This window comes from Emydura macquarii, unplaced genomic scaffold (genome assembly GCF_026122565.2).
Source record: "Emydura macquarii macquarii isolate MOO-44397 ecotype Brisbane River unplaced genomic scaffold, CSIRO-AGI_Emac_v2 contig_2417, whole genome shotgun sequence".
Taxonomy (NCBI): Eukaryota; Metazoa; Chordata; order Testudines; family Chelidae; genus Emydura; species Emydura macquarii.
In genome coordinates, this window is record NW_027132554.1 from 3,709,215 (window position 1) to 3,732,352 (window position 23,138).

General features: G+C 44.1%; 1 protein-coding gene across 5 annotated transcripts in view; it reads left to right on the plus strand.

Annotated features, from left to right (window-relative positions):
- EXD3 (exonuclease 3'-5' domain containing 3) overlaps window positions 1-23,138 on the plus strand; it is a 505,315-nt gene that overhangs the window by 350,639 nt on the left and 131,538 nt on the right. Inside the window, exon 21 of one of the 5 annotated variants that reach the window (XM_067561577.1) lies at window positions 20,886-20,918. The exons of 3 other annotated variants lie outside the window; for them this stretch is intronic. In XM_067561577.1, coding sequence (XP_067417678.1) covers window positions 20,886-20,891 — 6 coding nt within the window. In that variant the 3' untranslated portion in view covers window positions 20,892-20,918. Of the gene's footprint in view, window positions 1-5,447; window positions 5,481-20,885; window positions 20,919-23,138 lie in introns of those variants that run through there. One more of the 5 variants, XM_067561574.1, reaches the window with a different exon arrangement.

Sequence of the window (23,138 nt, forward strand, 5' to 3'; positions counted from 1 at the left end):
CACCCCTGGTGACTTTAGTGTCACTCCTGATGTACACCAGCGTCACAAAGAGGAGATCAGACCCACTGGCGTCCCGCCTGGCGTATGTTGTGCTGAATGAGAGGACAGTCCATTCCACTGGTTGTAGTTTTCTGTGCAAAACGTGATTCCCATTTCCTTAATCCACACCCAAATTATTTTTATTCCAAACAGACAGACAGACGGACAAAAAGCACTTTAAAAGGAAGCCACAGGCTCACTCCTTGGCGAGGTGTAAGTAAACTGAGACACTAACCATAGGGCCACACTAAATACACTATTCTGCATTCACTCATCCATTCATCAGCAGTTACCCTGCTCAACCAACTCATGGGTTCACCTCATTGCACATGAGGGTTAAGTGATCATCCAAAGTGACAAACACAGAGAAACAGCATCATTCTCCTCTCAGAATCACATGGCCTATCTTGACTCCAGTACATTTGTCACAGTTCAGGGCAACTGCACCTGCATTCCCCCTCTGTTATCCTACCAGGGCACCTACTTTAGGCTCTGGCTTCTCAGCCATCACCTCTCTTGGGCTGAGACATGCGTCTTTCTCCCTCTGGACCAAGATATTTCCAGGTTGTCCAGCTCCCTGCCTACACTGTGATATCCCCAGCAGAAGTCAGGCTGCCGAAGCCGGCTTGTTTTGCCTTTTCTTCAGAGACAATTGACAGTGTGATTACCACAGTCACTCTACCACACGGTTCTTTCTAAGCAAGCATGTTTTATTCTTAAGGTAAAAACAATACAGAGACAACACGATACAATCAGTAAAAGAACCGACACACATGCTAATAAGTTTACCAAAGATCACCCCAACTCCAGTGTGGGCTCTGGCAGGTGAGCAGTCCTACAGACCCCACACGGGGTTTTCCACTGGTTTCAAGTTAATAAAACCCTTTTCTCAGAACAAGAACTCTCATTACAAAGTTTAGTCCACCCTTTATACAGTTTGGGGGTCTTTGATCCCAAGTTTCCAGGAGCAGGTAATCAGTAGACAATGTGTTTCTCTCCCCAGGGCTTAGTTTCTAAAGGCTTCCCAATTACCTCCTAGGAAACTCACTTCACACGTGTTGTCCCAAACAGTGCTTTGATGTTCATAATGCTCCCAGAGATTGCATTAATCATGTCTTCCTCCTAAAGAAGTTCCATACAATTCCACAAGAATACTTAAACATTTGCATTTTGAATACAGTGAACTCCTAAACTATTTAAACTCAATTCAGTAAGGCTTAACTTAATTCAATGAAATCTGTCCAGACGGTTGCAGTAGATTGCCCTGCTCGTCACAGCGTTGCTGTGTGTATGAATGTGGAGCTGAGTGCTGGAAACAGAATGTTCCTGTTGAGATGTGCTGTGCTTCCCAGAGATGGTGTAGTGGCTAACGAGGATGGAAGTGAAAGAGAGAAGGTGGCCAGTGCAATACTCGGTTGGCCTTTGACTCTGTGACTTGGCCTGTGGAAACATTTCTCTATAGGAAGATTGAATTCAGGAGAATGAGAGGAAAGGCTGAGTTGTGTGTCAGTCCCACCGCTGGGGAAGGCATGTGGGAAGGGAGGAAAAGCATCCCAGAGATAAGGGAGGCTTTGTCTTTGTTTGAGAGTCTACAGGAATTCAGTAAGACGCTGACGTGCTTATCTGCATGATCCAAACTACACATGGTCTCTCAGACTGCATCCCAGCATTGCTCCTTGAAGTTGTGCTACAAAGAGAGGAGCCTGTCCTCGTTTAGATATTTTAAAGGCAGATGCATCATTTGGTGATCAGTGATACCCGCAGTAGCTATGAAGGCTACGATTAGCACACTCAGGTCTCATGTTGCAGCACTAGTCAAGAAGCTCACACACATCCATACAGCCGGGCACAATCAATCATGTATTATTGTGTTCTGTTATTTTTTGTCTGTCTTCCTCTGACATTCCAAGCTTAGGCTTCCATCAGAGGCAGGATACCGGACTTAATGGGCCATTCGTCCAATCTTTTGTGCCATATCCCATAGGCCTACTAATCTATGTTCTTCTTAAAATGGATGGTGTGTGCTGTATCTCCCCAGGAAAAAAATTCGTGGTGGTGAGTTTTGATAGAGGAGTTTAATCGTGTAGATAAAATGGCTTGTTATTCTGGATCACTTACTCGGGTGACAGTTTGGCTTCTCTGGAGTCATTGGTGAAAAACAATGGTGCAAGAAAGAAAACAAAATGCCTCTTCCTAGGCTTCTTTGTGTCTCCTTTGGCAGAGGTTGGCACTCCTTTGGGGAGGCCAGCCTGACAGTATGAGAAGCACTGATCTATACAGCTGGGATTTTCAAAGGGAGTTAGGCACCCAGGTCCTGAGAGTCAGTGGGAATCTTCCACTGAAAGTCAATGGAAGTTGGGTGCTTAACGCCTTAGGCCCATTTGACAACGCCAGTTTAGGTGTCCATTCTGTCAATCAGGCCTTCTGAGTCATAGGTGGAAGCAGAGAAACCATGCTCTGAAGCTATATAAGTAGCCCAGAGTCTTCCAGGCTCATTAGGCATTTGACTAGCCCAAGGCACACATGGTGAGCACCTAGACTTTGTCTCTAAGTATTTATTGTATGTTCCTTTCAGTTCTGAAGAGGAGAATAGATCATTCCAAACATGGGCAGCTCTGTGAGTTAAGAAACACCTCTCACCTTAGATCTGTGGGCATGTTAGCATGTGATGTGTGCTCCTGTTACTGCTTTCTGAGATGGCTCACGTGCTAAGGCAAAGAAGCAGCATACCGTAATGATTCATGTTAAGTGGTGGTGATTTTATCACTGGAATTGTTTTTAAGTTTTAATTGTTATTAAGCATATATTTATTTATTAAACATTAGAAAGGAGGATTTTAAATAAATAAAAAGCAATTATTCAAAAATACAAGTACTAAAATTAAAAATGAATATCCTTAAACTCAGCATGGAGGCTACTTGAGAAATTCTAACAGAGGCCCAGAAAGCGTACGTACGCTGACCCAAAGAAAGAACCAGGAAGGAAAGAAAATACAGGTTGATTACAGGTAAGGTTCAAGAGGGTTAACCAAGCCAAACAGGGAGCCTGCAGAAAATGGAGATCCAAGCCTAGTGAAGCCAATAGAAAGAAGCATAAATAATGGTTGAAATGTAAGAAGGAACATGAAGACAGTGACATTATAAGAATCATGTGTATTAGAAACAGAAAACCTGTAGGAGATTCAGCAGGTCTGCTGGATTCATAGGGAGGAAAGGAGTAATTGAAGACCATAAGGAAATTCCAGGGAAATGAAATTATTTCTTTGCATCAGTCTTTATCAAAGAGGATGCTCATTCCAGTAACAAAGACCAGGCACTGTCAAATTCCAGATTTGTATCTACACAGGGTGTAGGTACCTAGCATAAAAATTGGGCTATAATGAACAATAGCTCCATCAGAGGTATTTTTCCACTTCCTCTCCCCACCAAAGGACTTCATGCTTCAGACCATCTTTGCTGGGTAGTTTAAATTCTTGGAAAGAAAGTGAGCCAATACCTGCCTGGCAATGAGCCAATGGTATAATCGTGATAGGATCAGTCTAAATAACTGTAGTAGACAGATAATGCCACAGAAAGTCAATGTTCATCATGAATGATTTGTCAGAGATCGAGGAAGCACAGGGGCATGCCCCCTCAGTAAATATCTTGTTAAATACAGTACCTGCTGTTTTGGCACCCTCCAAAGCATTTATGCTTCAGCAGCATATTTATGAGTCAGAGATAAAGTCCCCCACTAAAATCTTTATCTCCCACCCCAAGACTGCTGAATTTTCAGAGCAGTCTCTTGTGAGGGCCTCTTTGACAAAACCTTTTGGGAAGTATGAATACATTGTATCAGCTGCTATTTTGTTGACATGTTTGAAGAATTGTAGACTAAAGAGGCATGAGTTTCATGTGGAAGCCATGCTGACTTGTTCCTGTCAAATTACACTGAAACTGAACAGTAAAAAAGTGTTTGCATTTTGCAGATCAGTGCATGTGTAAGTGATGAACATCAAACAGTGACAGGTAACGCGCTTTTTCTTCAGGAGGAGGTGCTAAAGCTCAGAGCCTCTGGGTAACTAGTCTCTCTTAATGAAATGTGCCCAAGAATGGAGGGCCCAAGCATTTTAGAGATCATGGTGCCAAGCGGGCTGTTATATCAGGTTGGATTACTGTATGTACTAAATACATTGTCCTGAAGTGGAGTCCAACTGTATTCAGAGGGCAGTGAGGTAACAGTGATTCCTCTTACTCTTTTACTGTTTGTCAAGTGCCAACAGTGCTGGACCCTGTAAAAGACTCAGTGTGGTCCCTTCCTTGAGTTAATTTGCACTGGATGGCATAGGGCATGGGCCTGTCTTAATGTTTTGGGAAAAAATCAACCAAAAATGGTGTCGTGTAGCATTTTGGCTGATGTGGATGAGCCATGAAGGCTTGGAGCGAGAGTGGATTTTAAGGAGAGATTCGAATGAAAACTAGTTGGTTCCTGGCAGACTGAGAGAAGGGAGTTCCAGGAGCAGGTCAGTGGTCTGCTTTTGTCTGCTCCGAAAGAGCCCAGTGCAGTTCTGGTTCGCTCCAGGTTTAACTGCTTACCGCCATTGTTCTCCCTCCATGGGGATGTTATTGCATGTTCAGCTATCACACTTGCCTCTGAATGAAGCAGCTGGTCACTGTCAGAGACAAAGAGGCAAGATATATGGGCCATAGATCTGATCCAGTTTGTGAGTTCTAATGTTCTGTGCAACTAGATGATCAGAAGCAGCACAGGGTTTGCTTTATGGTGCAGCTGCTTGGTAAGTTTTGTCATGCAAGTCTCAGTTAGTTTTCTGATCCCATGGCTAGCTGGTTTAATATAGCATGTAATGCAGAAAGGCAGTGGTTGGAAATGTGTCTATAATGTGTGTCAAAGCCAGTCATAGGCTTTGAACCTGGAGCATCTCCTGAGGACTACTAGCCAGTACGCTTAGGGAAAGCAATACCATGCTATGAGAAAGTGACACTGACGGTGGTTGTCTTTATCTCACAGAAGGGTGGCTCTGGGGGAGGTTTTCCCAGTCAGCTGGTTTTTATGCCTGTTTTTATTTTACATTTTTTTTAAAAGTATAACTCCCATTGCCTTTCCCTTTGGTCATTAACATCGACTCCTGGAAATGGTCCCTGCTCTGCAGTCAACTTAATGTGCTCAGCTTTGCTATGAGAGATTAACAGCAGCTGGTTGCCTACTGACCAGTTAGTACAAAACAAAATCTAAGAGTGGCCCAGTGGCTGGAAAAATGCAGGGCCACAAGGAAGGCCTGCATGCCAAATCAACCCTGGGAGCTCACTTCTCTTCCAGCCTATAACCCAGAGCACGGACGGTCCAATCCCTTGGGTCCCTGTGGTCCCTGAGGGCGGCTGGGCACTAATCCGAGTATATTGCGCACACAGAGACACACCAGCAAGTGACGAAGAGTATCCCAAGAGGAGTTCTGTCCTCCCACTCTGCTAGGTGAGTGCAAGCAGCAGCTCTGGAGAAGAAGATAACATGGTGTAAAAGAAGAAGAGGTGTGACAGAGAGGGTTCAGGATTTCCCAGTGGTACTGGCTACATTTTCTGAATCATGGCCTAAGGTTGGGACAGGGAGGAGCCTTGGTTCAGATGCTTAAGGGTTTTTCTGATAACATCTTTCTAAACCCTCCTGCTACGTTCATCTTTTCCTGTGTATAAACACAGTATGTGACAGTGCAGGAACCAAACAGGTGAGCCTGCACTGACCACTCAGATGTTAGAGTTCCCCTTGAGAAAGCTGACAGAGGTCATTCGACAGTCAGGTTGGCTGGATGGATGCGATAAGGAGCCAATTAACCCATCAGCCCAAGGCTGATAAGGAGGCAGAAAGGAAATCCCGTGGGGGAGAGAGAGGGGATTAAGGCTGAGTGAGCCCAGTTACACAGAGGCCTTAGGAGAGGAAGACCTCTGTTCCCCTCAGGTCCTGGGGAGAGGGCCAAAAAGCACTGTTGGTGAGCCCTCCATTAGCACCCTATTTGGCAGAAGAAGCTCAAGTGGCCTACATGGCCTTGGGTGACAAACAAGCCAAGGGCTAAGATGCGGTTAAGGCAGCCGTACTAGACTGAGTGGGCCTGTCCATGAGAAATATCAGCGGAAGCATTGGGCTGTTAGATGGGCTGGAGATGTACAGCTCAGGGCGTATGCCCAAAGGTTAACTGATAGGATTACCCACTGGTTAAAACCAGGTATGCAGACTGTGGGCAAAATCATGGACTCCATAATCCTGGAGCAATTTCTACAAGGCCTCCCGGAGAACACCCATGACACAATAGTGCTGGGATAGTACATGCAGCTCCTCTTTGAGGCAAAGGGATGCACTCCACATGTTAATGATATAATGGCTGAGTAGGCACCCACTTCTCTTCTCAGCAGTCTGAAGCGTGTCTTGGAATGTCACCTACGGCCTTGCACTTCTAATGCAGTTCTCTGAGTAATGCAACAAAAGGTGCAGTATAAATGCAGGGAGTGTTGTCCAGTGGTTAGCACACAAGGCTGGTGGTCGAGATTCCTAGGTTCTGTTCCCAGGTCAGCCACGTCTTCAGTGCTTTGTGAAATGCTAGTCTTTTGGAGCAATGAATTCTAACACGTGGAAGACAAACTCCATGTAGGGTCCTGTGTGTAATGCCCAGAATCTGTATGCGAAAGCAAGAGCTGCTTTTCTAAGGGTTGGTCTACACTGCCATCGATGGGAGATACTTTATCTCCCATCAACGTACTTATGTGGATGTACCGTAGCATCTACACAGACTGTTGACGGGAGATGCCCTTCTATCGATGCAGCCTTACTTTCAGGGAGGTGGACTAATGGCGACCTGCTCAATCGATCCCGCTGCATCCGTTGCTGCGAAGCCCGCAGTGTAGACAAGCCCTTAGACACACAGCCGTGCGTGCTCACACACTGGAGAGGACTTTCAGCCTTTGGCCATTATCATAGCTTTTCTTCTTTCAAAGGCCATCCCCAGTCTCAGAACTTCCACTGATGTGAATAGGAGAGTCTGGGTCCAATTGAAATAAGACTGTGATAGAAATACTGAGGAAGCAGTTTGCTCTTCCCCCTTCATGTTAATCTGAACTACTCTGAGCTGTGACAATCAAATGGACTGGCTGCCGAATGCAGTTGAAAGTGCTCTTTTCCCAAGAGGATTACGCAGCCTTTTACATTTTGATTCCTCCCCCACCACCTCTCCCTTTCCTCTGATATTTTAGTGCCATTCCCTAAGGGAAACCTACTTAGCTTGTACAGTGTTCCCACCAGAAATGCTAAACATCCCCCCCCTTTATTGCGGGAGGGGGGGGGGGGTTAATGGTAACATGTCCCATGACAAAAGAAACATCAATCTCTACGCTGTCTCCTTAGAGAGTCCTTCTCCAGGGCTAGTGCAGACTCTCAGGCTGCTCTGACTTAGGGCCAGATTCTGTCATAGTTCAATGATGTCTCCACAGATGGAAGGGAGGGTAGAATTTGACCGTTTCTGTTCCAGATAAATTCCAGCTCTGCCTCTGTCATGGCAGTGGGCTAATCTAGTAATGACATTTGTTCCTGTGTGTGGGTGGTTGAGGGAAGGAAGGCAATTTGTATAGGTACCAGAGGCCTAGTATTAGAAGCACAAGTTGCCATCTAGAATTGGTTGCTTACCATGTTCCACAGAAGAGGAAAATCTTACCTGCATACATACTCGCGCCCATCCACATATGTGTATATTTGGAGATGCTAGTCATGGCTCCATATTTACAGTCGTGTTCTGAAATTAGCTTAAAATGGAATATAAATCCCTACCATTCCCCACATGTAGCTGACATTTTTAGTGTGAACTTTCACACAATTTTAGTTTTCAAGCCTCCAAGTTTCTTCTGTCATTTTTGTTTGGTACGGTGTTAAAAATGTTTGCTTGGAAGTGTTAATTAGAAGATGCCAATGCATCTGCCTGAAATTCATCAGGCTTTCTCATGTTTTATTGCCAGTGTGTACCTTTAAGATTGCAGAGGCAAATCTCAGGTAGATCTAATACAATTATTTATTTAAAAAGAAATATTTATGATTAAGCATCATTTTGCCATTCTTCACAACTTACCATTTTGCCTTCTCCAGAAGTGGAGGCATAAAATCGTCTCCTTCTCAGAAACTAGCATAGAATGAGGCTGTCTGCATGATTGCCATTTCCCTACAACCTGTACTGAAGGAAGCTTAGGCTGCCCTTAGCAAAGATGGCCTCCATCTCTTATTGTCCCAATCGGAGTGAAGCCAAGGAAAGATGACACCCTCGATGCTGTCAGGAGTCAGAGAAGGGCACTGTAAGGAGCAAGTGAATAAATGGTGGATGGGGGAAAATATGTGTGGGTGTGTAGAGGAATGTAAGGGGATGCAGGAGAGAGCATGAGGGGGCAAGAGGGCAGCAGAGGCAAGTAGGGCAAATATTGGGCATTGGTTCACACGGAAGACAGGAGACGATGCAGGGAGAATATGAGTGAGATGGAGATTTGAGACAGGGAGGGGAAGGGGACAGAAGTAGACTAGTGATAGCAGAGGGAGATGGTGGGAGAGAGAATGTTGTGGCAATACGACCTGTCAATCCAGCCCTAAATTCACTTAAAATTACTGTGGTCACCATTAAAAAGTCAGTTCACCAACAACTGCTGGACAGTGATGTCTGAGAGACCACAGCTATTTTTTGGTCGCAGTAGCAGGGGAATCGGCAGTTTTTCACAAACTACTAATTGGCAGCTGTTGGCAAGAGTTGATTTTTCAATGGCAATCCTTATATGAAAACATTAGAAAACAAATAAAATGCCTAGTAACCAATGGGGTTGAATTATATCAAAAGGATCTATACCAACAGGAACAAAAAGAATGGGTACATGTAGAGGCAGTATATTTGCTCATTCGCAGAAGATGTGCATTGCTGTATGGCTTATTATTTATTATTTGTATTACAACAACTATGGGCCCCGGTAGAAGTGGTTAAAATGTTTTGACCAAAATGTTTTCCTGATGAAAAATGGGGTTTCATTAAAAACTTTTTCCACAGGAAAACAGTATTTTTTTCCTATGGGAAATTGCTAAACAAAGCAAAACAAAATGTTTGTTTAATTTAATTTCAAATTGAAATTTTCATTTTATTTTGGTTTTTGAAACCCAATTTTTTTTCTACATTTAGAAATTTTGAATGTGTTTTCCCCTTCCCCTCTCTTTTTCCTTATTTGCCACTGAACACAGTAGAATGAAAGACATGCAGACTTCAGGCTTAGGGGTGTTTTCCCATTTGTTTCCTTTTTTAATTTTTCCTTTTCCCGCTCAGTAACTTTTCAAAGTGGAATGCTATCACTTTACCATTCTGTAACTTTTCCCAAATTGGAGAAGTGTTAAAAAGTTACCAAGTGGGAAAAAGAAAGACAAAAAAAGAAAAGGTGGTTGAAAAAGCTGAACCCGAGACATCGTTTATTCTAAGAAGAAGGGGAGGGGAGCAACAAATATTCAATAAATAAATAATGTTTTCTTTAAAAAAACAAAAAAAAATTATTTGAAAAGAATCAAAACCCAACTTTTGTTTTGTTTCAAAATTGTCCCTTGAAAAATAGAACATTTCAAATGAAAATATCTTGTTCAACCTTTTTCATAGAAAATCTTTTTTGACCAACTTTGACCCTCAACTGAGTTTGAGTCCCCATGTGCTAGGTGCTGTAAACCCACCTAGTAAGAGCTAGTCCTGGCCCAGATTGCTTACAGTCTAAGCAGAAGAGGCAGACAAAGGATGGGACTAGGGATACAACATACTAGCAGAAAATTGGAAATGGTGGATTGTGGTGGATATTTTGAAAGGGAGAAAGGACAGTTGGGCAACCAACTTCCACTGAAAGTGAAAGGCATTTATGCCTTTAAAAATCTCCCTGTAAGCCAACTAGAAGTCAGTGATGGAGGCAAGAATAGAACCCAGATCTTCTGGGTCTCAGTCCAGTGCTTTAACTACAAACCATCATCCTTCCTTCCCCATTTATTTCCAAAATGGCATTTTTACCATAAGGGGAACCCCTCCTATCCAGTACATCTTAATATATGACTTTCTCAGCTCTAAGGTGTGCATGTGGGAGTGAGAATTCTGGAGCATGGGGAATACAATTTTGCTGGCATGCAATCTGTTGAGAGCCTGGATCATCTATCAGGAATGCCATTGTGAAGGGGACATTCCAAGTGTTTTTCAGCATGGGAAAATATGTTATCAAAGAAACTTGGAATAAAAAAAAAATCTAAACATGAACCCTTGACACAATGCCACATGCTGGCTATTTTTAATTTGCTTCTTGATCATTCCACTTGTTCTCATCATGGTCAACTCTTAGAATGATGGAATTAGTCACCATATATGAGATGAAGTAAACAGATAGTTCATGGCTGCAAACTGAGCATGAAGTTAACTCTTCAAGGGGAATTGAAAGTCATGGTGGAAAAACACTGAGAGCCACATGGATTCACTATAGAAAAAGCAAGATGGATCATGGCTGTGTTTCCATAGAGTCTGTTCTTCTAACCATGGCCACTGGGATATAGAGAGGCCACATCTGCAACAGTCTATTGCAGACAGAAATCTGGAAGACATTTATTACTATTACTTACGTTTTTGTAGCAATAGTACCCATGCTCCAGGATAGATTCATAGATTCCAGACGGAACCACTGTGGTCATCTATTCTGATCTCCTGCATAGCATAGGCCATGGAACTTTCCTGAAATACTTCCTGTCGTGTTTAGAGCAGATCTTTTAGAAAAACTTCCCATCGTGACTTTAAAATGACCATTGATGTGGCTGGTGGGACTGGGTGCTGTGCAGACACACAAGAAGACACAGTTTGTCCCCAAAAACCTCACAACATAATTTGCAGCACGGTACATGAAGTAAGCAACAGTGGAAAGAGAGGGGAGTGCCCTTATGGGTTAGTTCAGGGAAGGTATTTCATGTGTAAGGACCAGCACAGAAGAAAGCCCAAAGATGTTGATGGGAGTAGCCAATGAACTGCACTCTACCTCATGATGATTTCAAGTTTCAGAGCAGGTAAATGCCAAGCCGTACTACTCATGAGTGGCAGGTCCCATATGGTGGGACACCGGTGGAAAAGACTGGGTTTTAGAGAAGAATTAAATTCCAAGTCATGAATTATGTGCAATAAGGCACATGGAATGTGTGCTCCTGTTAAATCAGGCTGGAGTTGTGTGCTGCCCTGTGCTATGCCCAGACTGCAGAAGCTGGTGATACAGTAACTGCTGTAACTACACTAATTAGAAACATTGCAAGTGTGCAAATTCCATTCACTTTAAAAGAAGTAGCGACTCTGGAACTGCAGATTACTTAGTAACTTTCCTCCAAACTCTCTGGCTCCTGAGTTTCTTCTCATTATACTTACCTGCACTATTAATATATGAGATGGTCCAATGTGTTGCTGGGTCTGTATTTGCTGGTTTTGCTGGACAGAAGGAAAGTTAGCTGGCCGATGTCTTGGCTGTAAAATATTCAGCAATATTTTCCCTGATGTGCAAACCATAATTTTCCGATAACAATAATGACAGTAGTTATAATAATAAAAAATAATACATACCATTTACGCAGCACTTCACATTTTCAGAGCACTGTACAAACATCAGATAATCTCTATTACTAATCTCTTAAATGTATCCCTTGAAGTTCATGGAAGTTCGTGGAAAGCATTAAAGAGGCATGTTTACCCCCGAAAAACCTTCAGAGTTGGTTTTGGATAACACCTGTTTACTGAAGAGTGGCATTGTATTTCTTGGGTTTTAGACAACATCTGATTAATATAAAATATGATGATGTTGTTTGTAATTTAACCCCCTAGGTCTGTTACATGACTCGCCTGCTATCCTCAGAGCTATAATAACGAATGGTTCCCATTTGCTGAAATGCTAAATTAAACAATTTAATATCCAATTAGGGCACTTATTCTAATTATGGCATTGGCCGTTACTTTGGAAACATAAAAAAGCAATGTTTAGGTAAGTCAAAGGAGAGTTACGCGAATACAATTTTTTGATGAATACCCTAAATATCTATTGGCAAAATCCAGTGGAAAGGAAAAGAATAAACCCATTGATTATGGAGAAGTTTGTCTGAAAAAGTGGCAGAGCTCCATTCCAAATGGCTTTGTGTTCTGTTTTTTTGAATGGAAGATCTGTGGTGGGAGGACTCGGGTTTCAATAGCACTGAAAAGTGTAACTTCCATTTCTTGATAAAGAAAGCAGCTACTAAAATCCTGGCAATCGGATTTCTGGAGCCTTGCTCCAATTCTGAGGCGGCCTGTCCTGGAATTTTATAAAGAATGATTAAATTAGCATCAGATTATTTAAAAAGACCAAAACAACCTATTGCACATAAGGAGCATGTCCTCCAGTCAGCAGCACGAAATCCCACACAGGCCTACGAAGCTGCAAACCATGACAGATCACTCTTTTTTCAGAGAGTGTCATTGTAAGGCCTTTGCATCTCTCTACGTTTCTAGTGCAATGGCAGTTTGGTGGGGAAATATTCATCATGATCTCCTGGCAGAGTCCGGTCTGAACCAAAGAAGCTGTTTAAAAATGGGGAAAATTAGCACCATTTGCTGCTAGGGTGGAATTCACTTCACCCGCATTTGCAGTCTATGCTGGGGAAGTGCAGGGCAGTTGGGAAAATGAAAGTCCTCAGGGGCCAGGCACAGGCCACCCCCTACAACTGTTTCCAGTCTGTGGGATGAGTAGGTACTGCCCCTTCAAGCAGATTGTATCAGCTACTGGGTCACTGGATCCACATACATGTGGTGTTCACCCTGGAACACCCCCAGTATGATTTTCGACACTGGCGTGCATGGGGCCGTCACGGAGATTCTCAGAACAGGCCCTATGCAGAGCTTAAGTCATGTGGACGGTTTTCATCAGCCCTCTTCCCTGCTGTGCTGCTGATCTGATGCGTGCCCTTGGGCGAATCACTTGACCCCTCTGTTCTGCTGTTTGTCTATTTAGATTGAGAGCTCATTAGAGTAGGGTCTGTCTCTCGCTCTGTGTCTGTACAGCACCCAGCACAGTTATTTATTATCGTTATCGCGGTACCAGCTAGAAGCTCTAAGCCTGGCCCAGTGCCCAAAGGGCAGTGCAGTACAGAGAGACAGTCTTTGCCCCAAGGGGCTTGCAGTCTAAAATAGGACAAGAGAGACCAGATGGAGACGGATAGGGGAATGCAAATAAACAATGAGACAGTATTGGTCAGTATGACAGGTAATGGCCCCTGCCCACCAGCAGCCTAATTGTTGTCAGGTTTGATATAGGCACCATGGCAAAGGAGAGCTCTGAGGAGAGATCAGGAGGTGGCTAAGGAGGTCATTTGGCAGAGGTTTACAGGGAGCACCTCCCAAGCCTGGGGGTGGTATGGGAGAAAGCACCAAGGTCCTTGTTTGAAAATGTTACAAGTCAGCAATGGAGGTGGGCATCATGGGCCAATTGGAGACAAGCGCCAGTAGCAATCTCTCAACTGAGACCTCTGGGTTCTGCCATAATATTACTAATAATAAGTACAAAACTCAACTCATGCTTACCTATGGGGCTGCAACCAGCACTTATTCTGCAAGGCAAGGCAGGGCAATCTATGCTATGAAGAGCCTGCCAGTCACAAAGGGCTATGTGAACAAAAGATTTCATGAGCTGCATTGTGCCTTGTTCTCATTGCTCCTGACTACTCCAATGGAAATAAAGTGTGGAGTGTTGGATCTGCATCTTCTAGCAGCAGCTGGGGCTATGCCATCCCTCAGCCTGTGTGGCATAGGGTACGTCTACACTTTGAGCTGAGGCACTCAAGGAGACATGTCTGCGCTAGCTCTGATTGAGCTAGTGCACTAAAAATAGAACAGTGGGCAGGGCTAGCTGCCTGACTGTGTGCTAAGCATCTCCAACAAGTATGTAGTTGAGGCACTTGGCCCCTCCCCATGTTTGTCTTGAGCTGGGAACTGCACCCTCAACTCAACATGTAGACATACCCAAAGAAGCATTACACATCTGGGTCTGCTGAGAGGAGATGGGAAAAGAAAGTATGCTGGATTTTATCTGGACGGAGTGAGAGCTAAACTGAGACACTTCATTGCATACAGTTTTATGTGATGAAATCCAGTGCTTTCAGGAATCTGTATTGCTTTTAATATACCTTTACACCAGTATTTTAAAGGCATTTTCTAGACTAGAAAATGAGTTTAACTTAGTAGTACATGTATTAGAGTAAGTAATCTACACACTAGAAAATAATACATACTAAGAATGCTACAGCTGAGAAATGCAAAGCATTAAAAATATGGAAATGATCAATTAAAACTCTATAAATACAGGTTTGGCCTTACTTTATGCCCATTGGAGGCAGCGTTAGGCCACTGCTGCACTCTTTTAAAAATACTCCCCAAAGTTTCTCATGCCTTTGCAGCTCCTGCATTCCAAAAATGCAGACGTATGAAAACTCACATACCGCATATTGCAGTAACAGCCTTAACTCTGACCTTCCAGCTGGGTCTGACATCCTTAGGTCCTTTTGGATAAAAGAGACAGATCCTGAATACCATTTTAAGAAATACCTTAAGGCCAGATGTGTAAGGATATTTAGGCACCTAAAGATGAAGACAGAATGGGAGTTAGGTGCTGAACTTACTGAGGTGCTTATTGAAAATCTCATTAGACACCTGTCTGCATCTTTATGCTCCTAAATACCTTTGAAAATCTGGTCTTTATGCACTTAGGCCCCGATCCTCGAAGGTATTTAGGCACCTAACTCCCATGGAGGATCTGGGTAAAAGGTGTTTGAGTCCCTTTGGCTTTAAAATGAGGTTCCTAAGTGCTCAGGTCATTTTTGGAAATGGGCTTTGGTAACTTGGGCTTCTCTGTCACAAAGGTGCTCTTGAAAACGTTAGCACCAGTGTCTAAATGTAAGCCGTCGTTCTGTTACTTGGTGTAGTACATCGGGATGTTCACTACATTTCAGCAGTTGGTTCTTTATTAAGCGTCAAAGTCAAACTTTACTGAGTGTCACAGGAAAGGTTTGAGCTCAGATTTTGCATTGTGGTACCCAGGTCTTGGGTGGTAAAATTGGGTTTCACCACTAGGGCTGCAGTGCTGCAGAGACACCCATTTACCTTTGTGCACATGAGCAGCACCTGTGACTGCAACCGGCCTGCTCACGTGAACAAAGCTGCGCAAGGCACAGGTCTGCGTGGGATCGAGGCTTAGGACTGTTGGCTGCTGCAGGAAGGATCGTCCCAGTTTGGTCCGTGTATTATAGGTGCTACATTTTAGGAATTAACAGAGAGAAGCTGAGATTATCAAAGCCAAATGAATGGGAATTGGGTGTCCCAGTCCCTAAGCACCTTCAAAATTTTCAGCCAGAGTGACCACGGCAACTGCCATGAGAGCACTTTGTATTTAAATATATTCTTCAGACTCCCCTGATGTTACCGAGCCTTGTTGGGATAGGATTATATTCATCTTTGATTCTTCGATTTAGTGTGTCTGTTTGTTTACTAATCTATGTCAGACCTGTGTGTTCCACGGTATTTCAAGTGTGCAAGGAGTTGCATCCAGAGCAGAACTGCCTTTGAAACTTGTCTGAGGTGTGTTGGCCATGTTTAATGGGTATGTCATGAGAGGTGACCAGTGTCAGCCCTTATGGGAATGGCTTCTGTTTGGATGTTTCAGGAGGGAGAGAAAACACTATCTTTATTTTTACTATTTGTAACTCTGATCTATGCCCCAAATGGAAAAGCAAGTGAGAGGAAGGAGCTAAAAGCAAGCAATATTCCAGCAACCCCTCTGTCTTCCCAGCCCCCGCTCCTCCTCTCGAAAAACTCAAGCTTGAACTGTTTTCACATTGGCTTTTTTTTCCCAGACTTGTTCTCTCTTTTGTCAGATACCAAGGCCCGCAGAACAGTGCAGGGTTCCCTGATAGACTTCGTTCCCACACTCATAATTACTGGGTCACAGGAGACACAAAAGGCGCTGCTGTGCTCCTGGGACTTGGGGAGGGGAGGGAGGAGGAGAGGGGGAGGAGCACAAGACTTTTTTTTTAAGCTGGCTCTGCTGGCGTTACCTCATTTCGTTCTCACTGAAGATGACCTTCCATTTCTCCATGGCTAATCCCCCTCCCTTTAATCCCACTCCCCTCTCCTTTTCCAGGTCAGGGTCTTTATCATATTTTTCCTCCTAAGTGACTCTGTTCCTCCTGGTGGTTTTGAAGTTGAGACCCAAGGTCCAGCTGTCTCCATCATCCACACAAAGTAGCACCTTCCTGGGAGGCAGGGGCCAAAAAGTGTTGTCTGAACTTTAAAGGTGCTGCCAGGAATTCAGGGCTCTGCTCTTCTGTGGCATGTGTGTATAGATAGGTTAATGTGAATTATACACACACACATACAGGGACTTCTGAACCCCTTAAGGAGGGGGGTATGAACAGAAACACAACTATAGGATAGGTTACATCACCTATATTTGTACAGACAAATATTCATGCAGGCTGGTTAACCAGCCCGTGTTAGAATTAACCAGCTCTGATTGCTGCCTAGCATCAATTGGGGCTGATTAACACCAGAGTACTGTTTGTAACCTGGGAAGTGGGCGGGCTGCTAAAGGCCCCTCCCCCAGCCTAAGGGGAGGAGTCACTGAGCCCAGGATACAACTGATTAGGGGGGACAACTAATGAAAAAAATCAGGCAGGGGTGTGGGGGGTCACAGGTTTAAACGAAGGGAACTAGAAAGGGACACCAAGCAGAGAGCCCCAGACAGCGCCCACTGCCCCCGGAAGGTGTCAAGGGAGCCAGCGGATGCTGCCCAGAGGAACTCTGCCTGGATGTGTGCGTGCACAAGGGAAGGGAAGTAGGCCCCACAATCGCAGAGCGCCCCCCCTTCCCCCACCAACCTCCTCTCCCTGGTCTTGTAGATGGCCATTTTGGCCAGGGCTAGGAGGAAGTTGACGAGGAGTCCTTCTGCAGCAGTGTGCTGTATATGATTTCTTATTTTCATGAGCAATTCTTGTTCTGTGGTGTTAATTGCAGAAGGGTGTATGCTCAGCTAACTGGCCAGCAGAACAAAGCAATCACCCTCACTGGATAAATGCTGAAATCACAGCTGGGACCAAGCCAGAACTTCCGTCTGAACTTCTCTCCATGTATTTTGTTGGCCTGGATGAAGTGCCCTGAACCACTCTTGACTTTGGTTTAGTAATATTCAAACCTGATTCATGAGGTTTGCTTATATTCAACCCCTCTGGCCTGCCCAGTACAGGACTGGACAAAACCTGCAATGTAAGCGTGCACACACCCTGAGTTTGGGGGTTGGATACAGTGGGATCCTGATCTGAACCATTCTTGGTTGCAGGTCTCTAGACTTCAGCCCCTCTCTAACTGAAAGGAAAAGACTTAAAAAAACCACAATTCCATGCACTGCTACTGTAACTATAACTGCCTTGCGTCATGTGATGTGAACAATACCCAGAAGATCTAGTGCACACACCTATCTACCTGCAGATTACTAACATTGTGACTATTGAATTACATGTGATCAGACAACAAAGAATGCGGCTAGGCATCTAAGGCTGATACAAAACTAAAACATTCCTTCAGTGACTCTTTAGGTCAAAACTTTCAACTTTGGCTGTCCAAAGTTAGGGATCTAAACCTGGGATTCTCAAAAGAATTAGGCACCCATTATTTCTACTTAGGTTGGAAGCGCTTTGTTCTGTGTTTGTCCGGCACCTAGCACACCGAGGTCCTTGTCCATGACCAGGGCTCCTAGGTGCTAATAAATAATTAATAAATGAATAATAATATCTAGCCACTTTAATTAGAATGATCTGATTTTCAGGGTAGTTAGTGCCTGCAGTTAAAATTGACTTCAGTGGGAGCGCCTGGTGCTCAACACCTTTGCAAAACAGCATACTTTTATTTGGGTGACTAAATATGGATTTAGTTGCCTGACTTTAGATACTGAAATTTGAAAACTTTGGCCATAATACCTAAAATACAGCACTACTTACATTATTAATCATCTTTATGCAACTGACTTTTTGTTCTATATCAGAACTATAGACAGAAGACTCAGCAACTGTGGTACATAAAGGAAAAAGGGGGTCCGAATTGTTACTGGACATCTAATATTAGTGTTCACGTGTCTAGATTATTATTAGCAAATTTATGAACTGTAAGGATAGTCAAATATGCATACACATAACCTTTATGCATTTGCATTCTTCTTAATGGTTATGTTTTGGTGGGGTTTTTAACCCGTAATGAAATTCTGATAGTACTTACTGTCGCAATCTTAGGTATGTTAACAATTTTTGTCTGGGTTTCAATATTTATAGTTCTGATGGGCTATCATTCAGCATATATATTTATAGTTATTAAAATGGTTTATTAGCTGGTCGAAAACTGATTGCTGTCCTACCGTTGTTACTCAGGCTTGCCTCCTGAGTCCATGAAAGGCTGGGGGAGCTGAAAAGTACTGACAGCCCCTGGCAATCTGAATGCAAATATCTCTGGGCTTTTAAGAGGTGTTTGTAAAGCTGCCTATACGTTTACTCTAGCGAGATCCTGTCACTTCATGGTCTTTTGTGGCACACACAGAAGGAGCTATCAGAGGCTTGATCACAATGCACAAACACAAAGCACCTCAGCCTAGTGCCTATCTTTTTATATCAAACAAGCCAGTGGGGAAAAAAAAGAGAGAGGCTATGATAGCGCCAGGGATGGGAGATAAATTCTTCCTGTTTTCCAGAACACGCTAGTGTTCTTATCTGCTCGTCAGCAAATATAAAACCTGGAGTTGGAGAGTCTGAGGGCCACAGAACTTGGAGGGCTCTTCAGCATCTGTTTTCACTGCAGCTCCATTTTGTGTAGAGGGAGATGCTAAGAAACCACCACAGGGCACTGGCCCTATGAACCCTGAAGGGTTAAATGTCAAAGTGTCATGCAGAGAGTTAGGGGCACAGCTCACACTGAAGTCACTCACACTGCTTCCTCACAACATTTCTCATGCAGGGCTTTGAAAGTGTCCCCTACATTACAGGACTCAAGAGAAGAATGCAGGAGGGGTGGGAAATGATCTACCACTGTGCAAGAGTGCTCTCGGCTAGGATTCTAACTAGCCATTTTGGATGATGCTGCATCTGAAAAACCCTACGCTGTTCAGGAGGTGCTATTGCTCTGTTATTTCATCCACTCGTTGATCAAATCCCTCCTGGTTTTATTTTTTTCTCCATCTTCTGGATGCTGAGGAGACACGTACACACAGCCAGGTTCTATACAAATCAAAATCCAGAGTAACTCCATGGACTCCAGTTCAGATACTCCAAATTTACACTAGCATCATTGAGATCAGAATCTGGCCTGCAGCCTCTTAAAGCCTTTTGCTGGCTGACAGTCTGGAAAATACCAGCATCCTCGAGGTTAAAAGACACTGTAAAGTTATCTGATTGAATTGGTTTGACCTATATTCATTCTCTTCTGTCTCTGAGTTTTCATGCAGCAGTAGCAGCAATGGCACTTCTAGAGTATCCTAATGCGTAACCAGCACTACCAGCCCCATGTGTTCAAACATCATGAGTCAGACCTCAAAATATCATGAGATGGGCTTAAAAATCATAAGGGGTTTTTTTGGTTAAATTTTAAGTGTTTTTTAAACCAGAAGACAAAAAAATGTCTTCTGGTTTCTGACCCTTTAGAACACAGATGGCTCATGTTCTCAGGCTTTTCTCTGCAACCAAAGAGACTAGAAACTTACTTTTTTTATTTTCAGTGGAAGCTGAGGTTCTCGGGTAGTTAGTTACTTGACTCCAGGAGCTAGGCTTTAAAAAAGACACCAATATCACAAGACTTGTGATACAATCGTGAGGCTTGACAATATTGCATAATCTTTGTGCTTGCTGCTTTGCTCAGTTGCAGTAACTGGACAAACACACCCAGAATGCATGACAAAAATGGGGGGGCATGTGTTTTCTATGTAAACCCATCAGAAATTATTTGTTTTCATCTTCACTATTACCCTGTCCCGGCAGTATGTAACTGTACCTTACCAGGAACCTGTGTGGTTTGTTGTCACTTCTCAACCGAGTGACTGTTAATTAACAACTGAAATGGGCAAAAAGTCAGGGTGCTTTTGGTGTTGCAAAATCTCACCAGACGGGTTGGTTTGTAAATCCCAGGGGCAGTTTGAATCCAGGTTTTATTTTATCTGAACCTCTAAAGGTCCTGGGGAGGAGGTTCAGATAAATGGCTCCCGGATTGACTAGTCTGCCATTAGCTGTGATTAGCATCTCAGTGCAGTTAGCCCTGAACTATGCTCAGTAGTGCAAATGTAAAATACTAATGAGATCCACAAATTAAAGGGTTGTCACCGTAACTGAGTTAGGTTTTACGCCAATGAGGAATTGGCAGGGGAGAAAAGGTGATCGTGTTTGAGTGGCCTGATTTTACAAGGGGAGAGCATTACTACAAGCTTATTTTTTTCTGTCCCTTTTATCCCACCATGTTAGAGCTTTTAAGTGTAACAGTGCAGAAATCTCGAAGCAGCTGTGCAGACTTTAAAGGTATCAAACCTTTGACTTGTGTGAAAGAAGCAGGGAAGGAACTATTCCCTTTTCCACTGGACTCAGTCCAGCTTGGCACTCCCTGCCCCATTAGCAGCAAAAGCCAGTAAAGATGCAGCATGTGCAGCTGGGGCTTCGCAGTGTTCTCAAAGACCCCATCAACTCTGCTGGTATTTTCCTTTCAGTCACCATTCACTAGCAAACTAAACACGCTTGATTCTCTCTCCCAGTAGAAATAAACTTGGGTGGAATCGGAACCATTTCAGAAGGGAAAGGTCGGCTGTTGGGTCTGTCCTACATCCTGCTCGTGAATGGCAGGGAACGTGCCTGGAACACAGCTGCTGAGATTTGTCTGTAGGCTCCCAAAGTGCTTCAGCAGGAGGGTTGGTCCATATTAAATCTACCCAGACCTGAAGACCCAATTGCATCATCTTCTGTGATGGGAGTTAGATTTTTCTTCATTCAGCATCAAAGGAAATGAGGAATGTAGGTCTTCAGACTGGGCTGCTTGCACCTGGTGTTGAAATTGCTCAGGCAAGGGGTAACCGCAGCTGGGTGTGTCTGTCTGGTTGTCTCTTTAATAGATAAAATACATTCTTTATGAATAACAGAGAATGTTGCTCCTGGACTGTTGCTTTCAAAGTAGTGTATTGATTCTGACTCTCGGTGAAAGCCACAATGCTGGGGGTGGGATGGTGCAGTCTATCCATTTGGGGTCAGGGTCTGATGCTCTAACTCACGTTTGAACATCATCTTTCTTCCAGAATAGTCCCACTGAAGTCAATGGGGCTGGAGCAGGGTGCTGCTGATTCTGATTAAAGTTCCAGAATCAAGCCTTTATTGTTCAAATACAAGCAGTGCGAAGCCTTCTCTCATCCATGGCTGACTCCTCCGCACAGAGACTGGTTCCTTCTTATGAAAGATCTAGTCTTCCTCCTGTCTCTGGTGGGTTATTAATTGTCTGCTACCTATCCTGCAATGTCCTCCCTCCCTTGTCTTTTCCCAAGATAAGATACCGGGTAGAACGTCTAAGGATTTATCACTTCTCTTGGGCCTTTTATCATTAGTTTAGGTGAATCTCCTTTGTTCTCTGGCCAGAGGATGGATGTGATGATCTAGTGGGTCTTTTCTCTCTCTAATGGGTATGAATTTCTCAGTGATCAGCCAACACCTGAGCATTGCTCAGTTTCAGGGCCTCATTGTGCTATGTGCTGTACATACACTTAACAGAAAGTTGGTTCCTTCTCTAGAGACTTTTCAGTGTAAGAAAGAAGGGAGCTCTGGATACACGTCTAGCACTATGAGGTCCTGATCCCAGTGGCATGTCTCTAAGAGCTTCTGTGAAGCAAATATTATCTAATCACCTGGGGGGCAGGATCTTGGGGATTTTCTTTTTTCAACACAATACAAAAGAGCTCCCAATGGTCTGATCCGTCTTGGGGCATGAGAACAAGGGATCAGCCCAGCCCAGCTCAGCCCCACCTGGGACTATGGGCCTAAGCCAGAGTCCCAGGTCATTAGTGTGGCAGCAAGAGCAAAGCTTGCTGGGCCAACACTCGAGCTATACCTGATCCATACAGAAATGAAGTCAGCTCCCTACCCAGAGCTGACGGTCAGGCACTGACCACCAGCACTACCAGGCACTAGAGACAGTGATTTCTTCTGCGTAAGAATGAGTGTAGAGTTAAATGCTGGAAGCTCTGGAGCGCTGCTGACGCTAGTGACAGTGCTTTGGAGCTGCGTTTCCCTCCTGGGAGCCCTGCAGAGATAACACAGCTTTGGAAAAGAGAGCTGGAATCTGTCCCTTCTCAAGTGTCAACAGGATTGTTTGCTAAGTTCCAGTGAATTAGCAAAGGCCGTGGGGTTGTACAGGTGTTGCTGAGGGCAGGGTTTGACCTGCAGAGCCTTTGAATTAATGATGTTGCTCAGGTGTGAGAAGAAGAGAATTCTTAGAGCCCCGTCTGGCACTGACTGCTTCCCTTGGAGTGCTGGGCCTCTCCCTGCTCTTTGCTGGATGAGTTGCCCCTCAGAGCAAGCAAAGACCAACCAGTCTTTGCTCACAAAGGCTGCTACTGTGCCCTGGCCTTGTATTGGCTGTGGCAAGGGCAGAGAAATTTCTTGCATCTCCTTCCTCTCTTTGACTCCCCACTCCGCATACCTGCAGAAGGACAGATCACAGTCTGGCCTGTGGAAGCATGGGGAATTTTTCCAGTGTCCAATAGAATCCCAAGATACCATCCATGCTTTAATGACATGGGCCCTGGAATAACTGCCAGTGGAACCATACCTTTAAATCATAGAATCATAGAATGGTAGGTCTGGCAGAGACCTCAAGAGATCATCTAGTCTAATCCACCACACTGAGACAGGATTAAGTATACCTAGACCAACCCGGAACCCAAATGGTCAATTTCACTAGCATCAGTAACGTCTCAGCAAATGCCTGGTAAGGAAACAACATCTACTTCCTATTACACACCCATAGT